The sequence below is a fragment of the Peromyscus californicus genome, unplaced genomic scaffold (genome assembly GCF_007827085.1).
Source record: "Peromyscus californicus insignis strain IS unplaced genomic scaffold, ASM782708v3 Scaffold_5__1_contigs__length_169319896, whole genome shotgun sequence".
NCBI lineage: Eukaryota > Metazoa > Chordata > Mammalia > Rodentia > Cricetidae > Peromyscus > Peromyscus californicus.
In genome coordinates, this window is record NW_026294573.1 from 17,709,398 (window position 1) to 17,726,855 (window position 17,458).

Consider the following 17,458-nt stretch of genomic DNA (forward strand, 5'->3'; position numbering starts at 1 on the left):
AAGCATGATGACCTGAATTCAATCAGCAGAGCTCACATAGAGATGTGAGTAGAAGCAACTCCACAAAGTTGTCCTCTGACCTCTACTCACTGAAGCACATATGCAACACACAGGAAGGGAGGAAGGATGGGAAGGAGAGAAGGTGATAGCCTGTAGATATCATCCCAAACATGAAACACTATCTCCAGGAACAAATACTGAAGAGGCTGAAGCCTGGAGGAAAGCAGATACTGATTCTCAGCAGGATAACATATTCTAGCAGCCTCTTTGGGTCAATGGAAAGACTTGGAGGAAGCCTCTTAGGAAGCCAGGGCTGGGGGAGGCAGTGGGCATGGATGGAGACAGTACCCACCACCTCCACTGACCCTTCTGTCCCCTCCTTAGCCATCCCCTCTGCGCCTCAGGCTGTGATCTCTAGCGTCAACGAGACGTCCCTCATGCTGGAGTGGACCCCACCCCGAGACTCAGGGGGCCGTGAGGATCTTGTCTACAACATCATCTGCAAGAGCTGCGGCTCCGGCCGGGGCGCCTGCACCCGCTGTGGGGACAACGTGCAGTATGCGCCCCGCCAGCTGGGCCTGACCGAGCCACGCATCTACATCAGTGATCTGCTGGCACACACGCAGTACACCTTCGAGATCCAGGCTGTAAATGGTGTCACCGACCAGAGCCCCTTCTCACCCCAGTTCGCCTCTGTGAACATCACCACCAACCAAGCAGGTGAGCCCCGTGGGCACAAGGGGAGGGGACTGTCACCCTGTGCTATGCAGTGCCCCGCCGGTCTTAAGGCGATAACTGAGGCAGTTTCTCTTCAGAGACTATTCATGCGCTAAGATGGTAGTGTCCGTCCATCACCCTAGCACTGAGGAGGCTGAAGCAGGAGGATTGTGAATTTGAGGCTAGCCTGTGCTACATAGCAAGATCCTGTCTCCAGAAATCAACAGCTAGGGCAGGGGTGTAGCTCAGTGGTAGGCACTTGCCTAGTATGTGTAGGACATAGATTTGTTTCCTGACACACACACACACACACACACACACACACACACACACACACACACACACAAAGTTTTGTCTGTGGTTCAACACTCCCAATGGGACAAAGTGACCCTCTGCATTGGGGTGTATAATAGCGTCTGCCTTTTGTGGTGCACGTGTTACAAGAAGACCTGGCATGTGGTGGCTTAAGGAATGCAAGAGTGTTTCCCTCTCGAAGAAGAGGTGAGTGATGCAGACCGTGGGCGTCCGATCCACGGGACTCTCGAGGATCTGAACGTCTCCCTGCTCAGCCCAAGCTGAGTCAGGAGAGAGAGAGGAGCCCCAGAGCATGGTGATGCGATCCAGATAGGTGGGAGGGGCTGGGCTTGGTTGGGTGGCCTCATGCGTTTACTGAAAGTGAGATGTCATCTCTGCGACCTCTGAGGGACTTCCAGCAGTCTCCATTGGTGTTTCCTAAGGCACACCTAGCCCCCTCGAGCCTAACCCAGGACAGGTTTGCTCCTAGAAGTGACTCTCCCAGAATTCCTCTTTGACAATAGTCTTTGTGGCTCTGTGATACTCTTCCATGGTCCACCCTGCTTCCCTTCAGGTGAAAAGGTGCCAAGCAGCACAGTCCTAGCAACAGTCCCTGATTCCCCTTCAGCCGCCCCCCCCCCCCCACCAACTAACAAGTCTAAGTGGTGCTTCCCAGGAACACCCCACACTGTGGGCTCCATGGAACAACCAAGGTGATTATGGCACCGGGGAGTGGGCAGTGTGTGTCCCTGGTGTATTCACTCAGCAACTTTTGCTGAATAATGGCTTCTTCCCCTCAGAGCTACAGGCTACAGGGGAGAAGGAAGCCACTCCTCAGCTTACCTTTCATGGGAAATCCCAGGGATCCTAGAGGCAGAGGTTCAGGGCAGGCCAGGAAGGCTTCCTGGAGGAGGTGGGCTGTTGCAACTGTAGTTTGCAGAATTAAGGGAATCCAGGACAGAGATAGAGGGGACCTCAAGGAAGAAAGGGGACCCACTGCATCCCTAGGTACCCTGATGACAGTCGGAGAGGTCAGGTCTCAAGCCAGGAGGAATGCCTGAGACAAGGGGACTCCAGTGCCCTAGAGTATGACTGTGGGTCTGATGTTCTGTGTCTGAACATGTGGCCCTGCCATTCCATGTGTTTTGATAACTATTTTTTAAAGATATATGCCTGGGGCTCTGTAACTTATTTGCATGTGCTTTCGTGAGCATGTGTATGTCCAGCCCTGGGGTATGGAAAAGGCCTATATTTGACTATAAATGTGGCTCTACTGTCTGTTTTTGTGTCTGAGAAGGAATATAGCTTCTCATGGGACTGTGAGATGTAACTGGCTGAAGGTATGAGGGGTGTATTAGTCAGCTACTGAGATGGTAATGCTAAGTAACAAATGTACCCTCAAATCCAGTTGTTTAGAACAGTGAACTGCTATAAGAACATAGAGCTACCCTTAGATTTGGGTCCAGAGGGGCAAGACAACTTACAGAACCTCAGAAGACACCCAACAGCCCATGGGGCTCAATGGTGAGTCTCTCCATCTTGAGAAAACTCAGCTGGAGCCCTGGCAACAGCAATGGGAAGGAACAATGCTTTTCCACTGGGAGAAGGCAGAAAGGAAATTTCTAGAGTTCTTCTGGGGCTCTGGGGGCCTCCCCAGCACCTACTGGGTGCCCAGGGTAAGGGGAGAGCTGTTGCTAAGAACCTCAGTGCTTAGCTGCAAAGGGTGGGGCCTGGGCTGCTGAGAAGGGTCTCTCCTGTCTAAAACTGGACATGCTCAGAGAAGGGGGTGGAGGGGAGGCGTTTCTGGAAGGAGGGGCTGGGGGAAGCCCTCAGGATTAAAAAACAAAGGAGGGGCTAGGGAAATGACTCGGTTGGTAAAGTGCTAACTGTGTAGGCACAAGGACTTGAGTCCAGTCTCCAGAACTGACATAAAAACTAAGTGCAGTGGTACAAGCTTCTAATCCCAGTGCCAGGGAGGCAGAGACAGGAGGATCCCCTGAGTCCACTGGACAGCAAGTCCAGACCAGTGAGAGACCTGTCTCAGGTGGACAGTACCTGACGAATGACCCAAGGTTAGCTTCTGGCCTCCACACATGCACTCCCAGGAAGGCACACATACACGGGAGGACCTGGTTTTCCATCCTAGCTTTGTCATTTGTTTGCATATGTCCTTAGTGTAATGGTCAGCTATGACTGCAGTGATGCTGTGTAACAAAACCACCTCAGGGCTCAGTAGACAAGAGTAGCATCTGTGTTCTCTCTCACTTGGGACCCTGTGGATCACTGACTCCCCTTGTGGGGCCTACTGTGCTGAGCAGGCATCCATGGTGTAGGCTCTCTCCCTCCAGTCCCTTCTGTGACTCAGCACCCTCCTCAGGCTCATCTCTCTCCAGGTGAAGGGTGGGCGTGTGGCAGGAGCCACACGGCATACCTCAGCAGTCACAGCAAGTCCACGGCCAAGGCCAGCACCAAGGTGGTGGGAGGTGTGTTTGCCTTCAGAGAGTGGGCCCTGCTGTTCCTGGGCAAAAACCAGAGACTCAGCCTTCTGTTGCACCCATGAAGTCACTTCCTCACTTGGGTCTCGGTTTCCCCCACTAAACTGTGCACTGCCAGGACCAGACAGGAGATTTTCGGAACACAGCCTCCTGGTCTGCATCCAGGCCTCCTGAGGGAGAACCTGGGAGTGGCATCTGATGTTTATTGTGGAACTCAACTCTGAGAAACTTGAGTCCAACTGAGCCCAAGTCCCTTTGAGTCCTGGGCCTTACTCCCTTTCCCACTTTTCTCCATTCCAAGCACTCTGAAAAGCCCCTCATCTCACAGCTCAGTCAGGAGCTGGGCAGCCACATAGAGCCCTCCCTCGCACGTTACCAGTGAGTAGGCTAAGGTACAGAGATGGTGTGTGTGTGTGTGTGTGTGTGTGTGCGTGTGTGTGTGTGTGTGCGTGCGTGTGTGTGTGCGTGTGTGTGTGTGTGTGTGTGTGTGTGCGTGTGCGTGTGTGTGTGTGTGTGTGTGTGTGTGTGCAATCACAAGCAGTCCCACCACTAAGCGGGTCGGCTCTTGATTTAAGCCTGGGACCGCTGGGACCGCTGGGACCCCTGGGACCGCTGGGACCGCTGGGACCGCTGGGACCGCTGGGACCCTGGGACCCCTGGGACCCCTGGGACCCCTGGCCTCTGAGTCCAGCCCGGAGCAAACAGTTCTACCTGTAAGAATATCCACTGTAGGTACAAGGTAGAACATAGATACATAGCCTGTATCACAGCGGCCTGGAATGAGACCCAGGAATGCCCACCAGTGCAGACTACTGCTTTCTCAGGGAAGAGGCTTCCTGCAGGAAGCATTTGAGCTGGGCTAGGAAGACTGGAGGGATGGGATGGGCAGAGAGCAAAGTGTCTCTGTGGAGAAAAGTGCAGGAGGTAGTGGACAGAGGGTTCCCTGTTCCTCCTAAACACGAGGTTCTCCTGCCGCGGGGCCTTTGCACTTGTGGCTCTGGCCTGCCTTCAGAGCTGAGCTCACCTCTCTGACGGTCTTGACTCAGACACCTCTTCCCAGCCCAGTGCCAGGGCTTCGCATTCCTGCAGCTAAAATTGAGTTTTATGTCTCTGATCACTATGCGTCTGTCTGTCTGTCTGCCTCACCATTACCGGCCACGTGCAGTGGTCTGCTTTTCCTCACAGAGGCTGTCCCAGCACCCAGAAGGGGACAGCCCACAAGGAGCAGTCCAGAAGCATTCAGATGGTTCAGGGAAGCATGCAAGGGAATGGGATGGGGGGAGTGTGTGCAAGGGGATGGGATAAGGGGTGTGTGTGTGTGCAAGGGGATGGGATAGGGTGTGTGTGTGCAAGGGGACGGGATAGGGATGTGTGCAAGGGGATGGAATGGGTGTGTGTGTGCAAGGGGATGGGATAGGGTGTGTGTGTGCAAGGGGACGGGATAGGGATGTGTGTGTGCGCAAGGAGATGAGATAGGGTGTGTGTGTGCAAGGGGATGGGATAGGGTGTGTGTGTGCAAGGGGATGGGATTGGGTGTGTGTGTGCAAGGGGATGGGGTGGGGTATGTGTGTGCAAGGGGATGGGTGTGTGTGTGCAAGGGAATGAGATTGGGGTGTGTGTGCAAGGGGATGGGGTGGGGGTATGTGTGTGCAAGGGGATGGGATGGGGTGTGTGTGCAAGGGATGGGATGGGGTGTGTGTGTGCAAGGGGATGGGATGGGGTGTGTGTGTGCAGGGGATGGGATGGGGTGTGTGTGTGCAGGGGATGGGATGGGGTGTGTGTGTGCAGGGGATGGGATGGGGGGTGTGTGTGCAGGGGATGGGATGGGGTGTGTGTGTGCAGGGGATGGGATAGGGTGTGTGTGTGCAAGGGGACGGGATAGGGATGTGTGCAAGGGGATGGGATGGGTGTGTGTGTGCAAGGGGATGGGATAGGGTGTGTGTGTGCAAGGGGATGGGATTGGGTGTGTGTGCAAGGGGATGGGATGGGGGTATGTGTGTGCAAGGGGATGGGATGGGGGTATGTGTGTGCAAAGGGATGGGATGGGGTGTGTGTGCAAGGGGATGGGATGGGGTGTGTGTGCAAGGGGATGGGATGGGGTGTGTGTGTGCAGGGGATGGGATAGGGTGTGTGTGTGCAGGGGATGGGATGGGGGGTGTGTGTGCAGGGGATGGGATGGGGTGTGTGTGTGCAGGGGATGGGATGGGGTGTGTGTGTGCAGGGGACAGGTGGTTGGCAACGCTGGAGACTGCGGAGAAACAAGTCAGGGGACCTCAGTTCCAGACCGATGCATTAGGTGGTGGGTTTGGACAGACCCTAAAATTCAGTTTATAAATACCTAGTTCACTGCCTTAAAAGGAAAAAGCCTTTCATTTGGGCAAGCACTGGGCTACACTCACTGTCCCCTGGCACTCACCTTCTGACTGACTTCATAAAGCCGTCACGCGCCTCCACCCACTCTCTGCCTCTGTGGAGTGCCTTCTGCCCAGGCACGAGTGACACTCGGGGACTGAGGAGGGAGGCTGGGCTGGGTTTCCAGGGCTTGCACCAGAAGAAATGCCAAGCTGCATGCCCAGGCCCACCATCTAGGAATGAAAGACCTCAGGACTGGGCCCAGCTGTCAGAGCCCTTGGCCTCTGCCACATGGCTATCCTGCCCTTTCACACAAGAACACACACGAGCAGAGAAACCAGAGGACAAGGCAGGCAGCTTCTTGAAGAGGTGGCATTTATGTGGACATCCAAATGACAAGCTGTCCCCAGCCGATAGCGTTGGCCTAGCCAGTAAGTTCACATCTGCTCACTCTTCCCCATGGGCCTCCTTCCTTACGGGGCTAAGGTAGGGAGTTCAACTACTGTCCCCAGTGCCACACAGGATGCATGACATCAGCAGGTACTCAAAACCCGGAGGTCCCTTGCATCAGCCTGACGCCCAGTGAACTTGTTTAGCACATGTGGATTCTCGGCCGGGCCCTCATCCCTGAGCCTCACAGAGCCACAAGGCCCTTTGGTAGTTTGATAGGAGCTGTTCACTGAGTTAAGAATTTGCCCACAGCCGTCATGGCAGGAGGCAGCGGGATCATCAAGGCCAGGGCTGGCAGGGCACCTGCAGACATGAGGCAGGTGAGTCCCTTGGCTGTCCCTCCTGTGTCCAGGGAGGTGACTGCAGCTTTCACGGTCACAAGTGCTGGACAACAGACTGATCTATTGGAGGCATGCCCTGTCCTCCCAGTCTAGCTGGTCACGTGGGAGAAAGGACAGCAGCTTTGTGTTTTCTGAGCTGAGGTCCCATCTGTAAGGAAGACCTCACTTCTCTGGCCTCAGTTCCCTTGCCTGCAAAATGGGCTTTTGCCGCGGCAAATAGAGGGATAAGCAATAGTGTGACACCATGCCAGGTCACCACAGTTCCACAAGTTCCACAAGTTCCAGTTGCACATAGTAGGACCTCAACAGTTTTGAGGCTATGCAGGTCTCTGCAGCTAAGCAGGGACATGCGCCTTGCTGCTGGGGCTGTGGGATCTGAGTTTTTCTCTTTATTTTTGCACCAAACCCAGGACCTCATAAATGTCATGTTTGTGCTCTACCACCAAGGTATATATATACCTTTTCCCTTTTTATTTTGAAGTGGGGTCTCACTAAATTGCCCAGGCTGGACTTCAACTCACTCTGTACCTCCAGGTAGACCTTGAATTTGAGATCCCCCTGCCTCAGCTTCCTGAGTAGCTAGGGTTCTAGCCCCTGGAGCACCAGGCCCGGCTTCCGGCCTTTGTCTATTGAGACAGTGTTCTGGTTCTTTCAGGCATGGCCCGGTTTCCTTCAGCTGTGAGCCACCCTGAGCCACTGAGGCCCCTTCAAGTCCTTGCCTAGAACCTCTGATAGCTCTCAGTCACCCACAGGGTACCTAGTTTTTCAGCCTCACACATTTTGGGGCATCCCACTGGGAAAGCCCCACTCTTTTAAGTTGGGTCTCAATGTGGGTGATACAGGAAAATCTCCCATCTTAAGGGCCTTCTTGACACATGAGGGACCACATTCCCCAGGATAGAGGTGTAGACATCTTTTGGGGTCATGGGCCTGCTCATCACAGCAGGTCACCAGGGTCATATTGAAATACCCCACATCACAGGGGGCCCAGCTCATCTCATGCACATCTTCTGCTGTACAGAGGGAAACTGAGGCCCAGAGAGATTCCTAAGTGGCTTCTCAGGATCCCACGAGGGTCCTTAGCATAGCAGGTCCCCAGCACCCTGCCCAGGTCTGTGTCCATGATACCATGCCACGTGGCTCCCTCGACGAAAGACTTTGAACTGTCAAAGCCTTTCTCATCCCCGAATTCCTCTGATCCTCATGCCCTGCTGGGTCTGGGCATACAATGCCTTCTGCTCTGGAACTGATATGAACTTGTCTTCACCCTCTTCTCTCCCTGGGAGGCTGAGAGGATCAGAGAGCTCCAGGCAGGGGCCTGGGGGAAGAGGAGAGAGAGGAGAGAGAGGGCGAGGGAGACCGCATCCTGTGCTCTGATCCTTCAGAGCTGGGAAGGCGTTGCTGACTGAAGGTACCATTGAAGATGGGTTCACTGCATGATACAGGAGGGACATAGGACAGGCCGGACGACAAAGCTGGTGAGAGAAGAGAAGCCACATGCAGTGAGTTTGCGAGTCTCTGGACAGCCCATGGCAACCTTGGTCCTGATGGAGGCGTGCTTGTGTTAGCTGTCCATCTGCTCCAGGGCTCTTTGGGAAATGTAAGGGTTCAGCTCCCTGTCTGGCAGTGAGAGCTATTGGTTGGTCTGCAGTGGCTCCAGCTGCTGTGCGTTGCTAAGCCCCTAGCACAGTGCTTCTCAACCTGTGGGTCGCAACCCCTTTGCGGTTGCCTAGGACCATCGGAAAAGATAGATATTTACAATATGATTCATACCAGTAGCAAAATTACAGTTATGAAGTAACAATGAAATGACTTTAGGGTCGCAGGGGGTCACCACAACATGAACTGTGTTAAAGGGTCACAGAATTAGGAGGGTTGAGAACCTCTGCTCTAGCCGATTGTCTTGGGTACAGACCCCTGACAGACACAGGGAACCGAGACAGCAGCCAGGTAGATGCACCCAGGGGGCCTTTGAAGTCATGTTGGCCTGTATCCCGTTGGCCAAAGGACATCACCCAGCCAGTACCAGAACCAGCGAGAGGAAACCTGAAAAGTGACAGACAAAGGGTAGAGTCATGAGTGATACAACCAGTCCTCATGGTGGCTTGGCCAGAGTGGACAAAAGGGTTGAGTCGTGAGTGATACAACCAGTCCGCATGGTGGCTCGGACAGAGTGGAGGTGTCCTTTCTCTGATTTGTAAAGAATACTAGAAAATAGGAAATATGGAGTTACCAGAGGCCCAGATTCCTCAACACATCTTCTTATCCTCATGGGCCAAACTAGCTGCAGTCTCTCCAGCCATCACATACATGTCCCAGACACTAAGATAATGTCAATTAGAAGGAGACTCCTTTCCTTATGAAGTGACTTCCTTTAGGCTTTATGTAATAGTTTGGCTTGTATCTACTGGCAAGCACACATGGCCATTCAGGCTAATAGAGAGGTTGAGGAAATGTAGTCTTTTAATTGGGCACAGTGTACTTAGCAAAGAATTCAAATTTTGTTCATGTCAGAAAGTATGAGTGAGTATTGGGAAGGCAGCAGGAAGTGCTAAGGGAAAGGAGCCTGGGTGGAGGGAGGGATGATTTGCCTGAAGCCAGCCTGCCTTCCCTCCCTCCCTCCCTCCCTCCCTCCCTCCTTCCCTCCCTCCCTCCCTTCCTGACTCCTACTAATAAATATTGTTGAAACACCTACTCTGAGCCACACACTGTTCCAGGGTAAAGGATTGAATGTGTCTCAGACGGAGAAGAGAGACAGTCAGGCATGGTGTCCCTGAACAGGTGACATCTGAGTGGAGACCTGAATGGAGAGGAGGGCCACTGACCTCTGGAAGGCGGAAGGGAAGAGGTTTCCAGGCAGAAAAGCAGGAGCCAAGACCCAGATGAGAAGGACCTCAGTATATTTGAGACCATAAAGGGACAGAGTGGATGGTGCCTGGGAAAGAGGAGATGGTGAAGAGGGGGGGGGGGTGCCAGACAAGGCCTCCATGGCAGGGTGGGATATCTGTGGGGCCATCCATGGGAGCAAGGGCAGTAGATGGTTCTGGGGTGGAGCCTTGGACCGCCCAGTGTGTGGCTGCCTCTCCCCGGGGTGCCTTAGCTCACTGGTTCTTCTTACCTGGTCATGAATTCCTTCACCCCCAGCACTTTGAGATACTGAGTCACAGGAAGTGAGGTGTGGTGTGACCACCTAGCCCTGGCTAGTCAGCGTTCCTGCCTCCTTCTGTGACTTACGCTGGCATCTAGGACTAAAAGCTGGCCCCCCATTTAGTCTGTGGGGACCACCTTGTAGTAAGTATCTCCTCATCCACCCTCAGAAATCCCTCATCAGCTCCATCATGCTTTAGGGAAGAAACATAACTCACAGGGAGAATTCAGCTGGCCTAAGCCCCTGTCAGGGATGCCTTTCCCCACTCTCCGCAGGTCTTGCTAGAGGCCAGCAGGCCCCCTGGCCACCTGCTGCAGGGGAGCAGGCTGGGCGGCCTCCCCCACCCCCTCAAACCACAGGCCTCTTCTGTGTTCTGCCCCCTGGGGCTCCATCTCCTGGCAAGGGTCACAGGGCACCGCTGACCCCATAGCCTGTTGGCGTGCCCGGCTGATAATTGAAAATACCAGAATTCCCTGATGTCCAACTTCCAGGGTAACCTGACCCAGGGTGGGCGCGGCAGCAGGAGGGGCCCGGACAGCTTCCAGCCTGTCCTCTTCCCACTGCTAATCCCTGGATTCCGAGAGAGGGGCCAGCCCCCACCCGGCCTGCCTTGATCATCTTCCGGGCAGATGCCGCCTCCTCACCATGCCTGGGTCATGCGGCTTAGGGGCTCAGAGCCCAGAATCTGCCTGAAACCCAAGCCTGCCTCGGCCCAGACCCCTCAGGCCCGTGGGACCCACCGTGCGGGGGGGGGGGGGGGTGCAGATTGGCTTCGAGACGACAGTCTGGAACACGGGGTGTCCTCACAAGCCCTTTGTAGGCTTCCCTGGTCTGCCTGCGTTGCTCAGACAACTGTGATGTATCCGTACCGTGGAATACTATCCTGGCTTTATTTCTGTTGGTGTAACAAATGACCAAGACAAAAGGCAACTTAGGGGCCCTTTAAAAGGGTTGCTGCAGGGAGAAGTTGGTTGGCCCCGAGGTTGCCTGGGTTTGGATCTGGCCTCCACTGCTTGCATAGCCTTGGACAGGCTTCTTCATCCCTCCCGACTTCATTTCCTAATCTGATGCGTGGTTATAATAATGTCCAACTCACAGATGGCCTGTGTGTTAACTGAGTTAGCCGATGAAAAGTGACCATGTGGGGGTCAGTAACCAGGGCCTCCTCTGGGTAGGCATCGTAGGTTCCCAGGGTCTTCAAGAAAGTGAGCTGAGTGGGTAAAGAGCAGGCAGTCACCTACTCCAGTCCTTCTGTCATACCCCAGGACTTTCAGGACAAGGACGGACTCCGAAGGCTGGGCCCACTTGCCTCAGCAGCATGGTCCCACCCCCCCTCCAGAGGCCCCTCAGTGGCTCAGAGCTAAGGGGACTGTGAGGGAGAGCCCAGCCTGGGCATAGTCTGTGAGAGATGACCTGATGAGTGGACCACATGCCCCACCAGGGCTCAGCTGCTATGGACCCGCCTCCTGCTGTGTGACCTTGGACCAATCACTCCCCCTCTCTGAGCATGCTCTGTCTCCTAGGAATATCAGCTTCACCTGTTAGTGACTTAGGAGTCCGGGTTCCCAGGCACCCTACACCTGAGGCTTGCAGGGTCAACATCTGGGGGTGGGTAGGCAATGCGAGGTCTGTCCAGGTCTCCCTGTTAGACTGGTACCAGCTGAAAAGAGAGGCAAGCACACAGGACACAATCTGCCACTTTGCCTGGCAGTTGGGAGTGGACTTGGAGATTTCAGAAGCAGCAGCGGGGGCTCCCTGGCTCCGGTCTCGGTTCTCTGGTTCCTCTTTATAAAGCCTAGTGTGGTGCTGACCTAGGGCATGGGGGGCAGGGGCGCTCACTGGGTGGAAAGAAGCACCTTTCTCCCATGAGTCTGTGTGGCTCTGATTGGCAGGTGGAGGGGCTTCACTTTGGAGGGATCCTAGCGCTGGCAGAAGTATTTCCTCTCCACCTGCCCAGCCTTCACACACACACACACACACACACACACACACACACACACACACACACCTCTCATACTTACAGTGACCCAGCTGCAGAAGACAGGGGTGTGGAAGCTGAGGCTCCCTCCCAGAGGTGAAAGACCCTGCTCAGGCCTCAGGTCAGTGAGTGGTGGGGGAGCAGAACAGGAGTCCCATACTCCGGACTCAGCCACACTGGCCTCTAGGCCGAGGGCTTTGGGGGAACAGGCGGAGTGTTGGAGCTTCCAGACCACGAACCCAACAGCCTGGCCAGAGTACAGAGGCCAGTCTGGCCCAGAGAGGTTGACAGTTCACCTAAGGCCACACAGCCAGTTCGTAGAGGACACGGGGGACAGTCTGGGGGAGATGAGGCAGAATGGGAATAGCTAAGTCAGTTCCAGTGTCAGAGGCCCCTGAGCTCCCCAAGGACTAAGCCAGGCTGGTGCCCAGTTCAGCCAAAGCCCTGGGAAGCAAGGTGGGAACTGGAAGAAGAAGGGTTGGCATCAGCGTCTGGGTATCTCTTTTTGTCTAGGATGGGAAATCTGCCCATCACAGACCTGTTCAGGAGCCCGGAAAGAGGCTAGGAGGCACTTCCTCCATCCTGTGAGTCCTCAGGCCCCGTGGGACCACGAACCCTAGGCTTTGGAACCCAGGCTTGGATGGGCCCCCTCTAGGAAGAGCAGGGCTCTGCAGACCTCCCACCCTGCTCCCTGCCACTGTGTACCAGCTTCCACAGGGCCACTGGGACACACGGCGGGTTTTCCCGGGCGGAAGAGGCAAAAGCCATACTAGAGTGTTAAGGACGAAAGGGTCAGAGAACATGGCAGCCTTGCTTGGCGCCTGAGGCTCTTGAGGCCTCAGTTTCCACACATACAAAACGAAGAAATGGGACTAAATAATTTGTGATGGTCCTTCCAGCCCTGAGCACAGCCCACTTCACGTCCCATCTTAACCCCCCTTGCGGAGAACACAGGTCGCCGCTGGGCCGGGCTGGTGGATGGACTGTTTGCTGGACGTGGTTGAGGTCAAGTTCCTGTGGCACACACCTGACTGGTTCAACGTGTGTGGCACCATGGCAGTTAGTGTGTTTACTGTACCTCCTCTAGTCCCAGAACACTGTCACCAGCCCTGAGAGAAACCCCGGCCTCCACCGTGGTCCAGCACTCCCTATTGGTCCTTTCTCTGGACCCTGACCCCCACCACCCTGCTTTCTGCTCCTGTTCTCATTGGTCTCACGGTTCCCTATCTACCCAGGCCCTGCTCAGGTGAGTGAGTGTAGCCGGAAGGTTTCTCCTAAATATGTGACAGCCACAGCTGCCTTACTAGGGGCGGTGCTCCGGGGCATGGCTCAAACAGCCGCCCACGACAGGGAAGCTGCATCTCCTCATGCCTGTTTTGACCCCTGACCTCTGGCCTCTCTTTCAGCCCCGTCGGCTGTATCCATCATGCACCAGGTGAGCCGCACTGTGGACAGCATCACCCTGTCGTGGTCCCAGCCAGACCAGCCCAACGGTGTGATCCTGGACTATGAACTACAGTATTATGAGAAGGTAGCCGTGTCCCCCCCTGGCCCCGACTCCCCAAGAGTCCCTCTCCCGGTCTCAGCCTGGTGTCCCCTCTCCCGCCAGCCACAGGGTCGGGCTACCTGGCTCTCCATTGGCTCTACCGTCCCTACTGTGAGGTCGTGGGCAGTTGCTTTGTGAGTCTCACTACTCTGGTCCAGGGGACCAGCTCGCTGTCTGAATGACATGCCACACTCAGTCCTGTTGCCTTCGAGACCTCTTCGGACTTGACCTCCAGAGGCCTGAGGTGGTGATGAACTGTTTAAAAACAAAAAGCTTAGTGTTAATAACTGGTCTTAGTAAAAGTGCCTGTGTGGGGTGTACCCGTAGAGACCACAGGGCCTCTGGGAAAGATGGACTTCTATTCAGACTAAGGTGTCGGTGACTAATAGGAAGTCCACCGTTGAGGGTAAGCCCACGGTGAGCCGACGTTGGCCAAGAGGGTTCTTCCTAAAAGCTGAGAGAAGAAAGCTGCGCTTCCTTTGAGCCACTCTGAGTCTGCTGTGGCCTGTCTCCACCTAGGCACCTTGGACTGGATGGGGGGATTTCTCCCTGGCCTGTTAGAACAGCTCCCACTCCTGTTTCAGGGTCCTGTGGCTGGAAGCCACGCATGTAAAACTACTCATCCAGAACCCATTTGAATCCTCAGGCAGCGGTCCTTTCCCTCTGGGCTTCCATTTCCACATGGGTGGATTGGAGAGGAGTCTGCCACTCCATAGGGACCCTGAGGAGAAAGAGAGGAGGCAGGAACCAACGCCAGGCATGTCCCTGCTCTGCCTCCTGCAGGGTGGGCTAGTACTTCAGGGCAGTACCACCCGGGACCAGAGAACAGGAGGTCCACACAGTCCAGGTCTGAAAGAGTGGATGTAACAGTTGGCCTCCCACACGGATAAACACCAGAGGCCCTCTAACCTGCTTCTTTGGTAACCCCTCTTCCTTGTACCCAGAGAGACCACAGGGGCCCTGGGGAAAGGAGACATAGGGTTTCTGTTCAGACGAAGGTGTCAGTGACTCATAGGAAGTCCTTCATTGGGGGTGAGCCCACAGTGATCAGGAAATGGATGGGGAGTCATGCCGTTAAGGCTCGAGAAGACAGCTGGAGAGTGTGGCAGCTAGGCCTGCTGGAGCCCACTTTCTGAGGCCCCACCCAGCCCTAGCACTCCGTCAGCTTCTGGGGCAGCTGAGATCTGCCTGTCACACACTAACGCAGCCTCTCATTTAAGTGCTCCTAATCCCTGCCCTCTTTGCATGTCCTGGGGTCCAGCTTTTGACTTCTGCATCAATCTTCTCTCCCTGGTCTCTCATCTCTGCCTGTCAACATCTTTGGGGGGTACCACAAAAACACTGCCATCGCTACCATCAGCGGACATCTTCCCACAGACTCGGCCTCTTCTCTGGGAAGCCCGAGTGCTGGCAGCGGGGGCCTGGTCTCCCTAGGGTGTGAATGATGAATGGGAGCATTGTGTGGATGAAGCAGAGAGTGAGGGATGGAGCTTGTGAATGAAACAAGAACCAGTCACTTCCTGCTCCCACCACTCTAGCCAGCCCCAGTTCATCCTCCGGTGTTTCAGCACAAATGTCTTTGGCCTTCTCCAGGAAGCCTTTCCATTCTGGCAAGGCCAGGGCCAATGTTTCACCTTCTCTTCAGCCCCTTCTGACAGCACTGAGCCGCCCCGTGAACCCATCCAGGGCGAGACGTTAGCTCTGCTGTGTCTCAGTGACGGGTACACAGTAGGCGCTCCATAGGTGCTCGTTGGATGTGTCGGGGAAGGGGCCACTGAGGGGCCTGAGTGTCTCTACTGAGAAAAGCAGCCCTGCCTCTCACTGGGTCCTGAAGGACTTTGAAGGGGCTGCCAGCCTGCGAGCTTGTTCTGTGAGGGCCAGAGTCTCTGCTCCCTCTTGCAAGGGCAGCTTAGCAATTGAAAAAAAAAAAATTTAAGGAAAGAAGTGAGAAAAAAAAAACTAATTAAGAAGCTTTGTGATTAAATGAAGCTGAAAGTGTTTTCCCCAAAGATTGGAGCGGAAATGAGGAATCCCTGTGCAGTCCTGACGGCGACCCATTTCCTACCGCAACAGGCAAGCCTGGGAGCCTGGCAGAGGCATGGGCTGGGTGCCACCGCTCTGCTTTCTCGGGGGCTAGGTGTCTCCACAGCAGCCGAGTGGCCACTGTTCACTTCTCATAGTCCTCTCTGTGTGCAGGGCACACCATGCCATCACCACAGTCACCCTCAGGCACTGAGGAGAAACTGAGGCACAGAGGCACACTGACCTGTCAGCGCTCCTCTATACTGAGTGGCAGAGTAAGGACCTGGCCTCCATCTCTCTTTCTCAGTCTCTCTGGTGCGCCTGCCTCCCAGCTTTCTCCCAAGGTCGCTTCTGAGATGACTTCTGACGTATAGCTGGGACCAGGTCCCCTTCTGTTAGCCCCTCTGCTCAGAGCCTGGGATGTACATGCCGTCAAAGGACAGCCACTGGGCCATGTGACTTTACCAGCTGACTCTGGCTGCAGAGGACTCCGCCATCTAGGAAGAACAAAGGCTGAGACACTAATAGTCACGTGGGGTATTTGCTGCGGAAGGGCCAGCAAAGGTCTCGGGGTGGGAGGTACCTAAGAGTGGTCCGCAGCCGTGGCATGGGTGAGGGGAGGCCTGCATCCCGGACATTTGAGCTGAGATTTGAAAGCTGAGAGAAGTTCACAGAGGGATGTGTGGTGAAGGCAGTTATTCAGGCAGCAGACGCAGCAGGCTCAAAGGCCCTGGGGCAGAGCCGAGCAGCTGCATCAGGAGAACAGAGAAAAGATCTCAAATCTCAACAAGAACAACACGGCAAGAGAGAGGGCACACCACAGGGGAGCATTTGGGAAGGGAGGCTGGCTGGGGTGTGTCCTGCCTTCCAGGCCTGGTGGGTCTGGATTTGATTTAGAGTGTGATAGAAGGTTCTGGAATGCTGGGATCTGACTCCAGTTGCATTAAAGATCTATCCATCCACTGTGTGGAAAATAGAATAGACTGGGGGAGGGGGTACTCAGACATGCTTGGGACACCAAGTGAGAAACAGTGGCTGCTTAAGTTGGGAAAAGGGTGGCAGCAGAGTTGGTGAGAGGTAACAGGTTGAGACATTTGGATGCCCAGGACCCCAGGGACATGACAGGATAGCTCTGGGGTTGGTGCTGGTTCCGGGGGCAGGAGATTTGCAGGTATAGGCATGGCACTTGCCAAGGAGGCTTAGGATACCCTGAAGCATGTGCCAGGGGTCACTGGAAGTTGAGGGTGCAGACTGGGATCATTCAGGATCCAAGAAGAGGGAGGAGTAAGTCATGGTGGTGTCAGGGAAGCAAGATCAACTTCTGCTCTGATGTCTGGCCTTCTAGCATCCCCTGGGAAGGGCAGCCAGGTTGCAATAGTGAGATGTATACGTGGCAAGCCGTGGCTGACTCTTACCTAGCATCTAGGATCTGCCCTGTGCCCACAATTTATTCCTCTCTGGAATGTTCCAGAGCTTTCTAGTATGAACACTGGGCCTACCCCACTAGAGGGCCACTTCCACCTTCCCCAGTCCTCTCTTTTGTCTCCAGGAAGGCCCTTTAGGAACGACAGTGGATCTCAGTGGTTTGTCCTTTCCCCGGATCTACTGGGACCTGCTGCCTTCCCTGTGCCTGAACTGATAGCCATTGCCTGAGGCTGCAGGGTAAATGGGCAGCAGGCTCACTGCAGACTGGCCATTTCCATCATCCAGTGTCCCTGGGGAGGTGGCCTCCTTTAGCAGCTCCCCAGAGCCCATGGGTTCGGGTTCTCCACAGCTGGAAGCAGAGTCACTGGGCGATGCAGGAGCCCTGACAGCTGTGTCAGTGACAGTTCCACAGAAATGTCCAGTCAGTAGCTCAGAAAGGCGAAAGTTCCAGACAGGGAACAAGGCCCGGGGATGGGGTGAACTGTGGAGGTCCAGCTGTGTTTGGCGAAACTGGAACAGGATCTGTCCAGGGAAGTCTGAGCACCCACCTCAGCCTTCCTTTACGGTGCGGACTGCTCTCTAACGGGGTTGATGACAGTGACCGTGAGAACTGGCATTTATGGAGTTACTGTGCATAGGACCCGCATCTGTATGCTAAAAGCTCTAGCCATATTCTCTGGGATCTCCACA

The 17,458-nt window shown here is 55.0% G+C and overlaps 1 protein-coding gene across 5 annotated transcripts in view; it reads left to right on the forward strand.

Annotated features, from left to right (window-relative positions):
• Ephb2 (EPH receptor B2) overlaps nucleotides 1–17,458 on the forward strand; it is a 189,765-nt gene that overhangs the window by 145,651 nt on the left and 26,656 nt on the right. For all 5 annotated transcript variants that reach the window (XM_052716354.1, XM_052716355.1, XM_052716356.1 and 2 more), the window contains exons 5-6: nucleotides 385–720; nucleotides 13,182–13,306. In XM_052716354.1, the coding sequence (XP_052572314.1) occupies nucleotides 385–720; nucleotides 13,182–13,306 (461 nt within the window). The remainder of the gene's footprint in view (nucleotides 1–384; nucleotides 721–13,181; nucleotides 13,307–17,458) is intronic.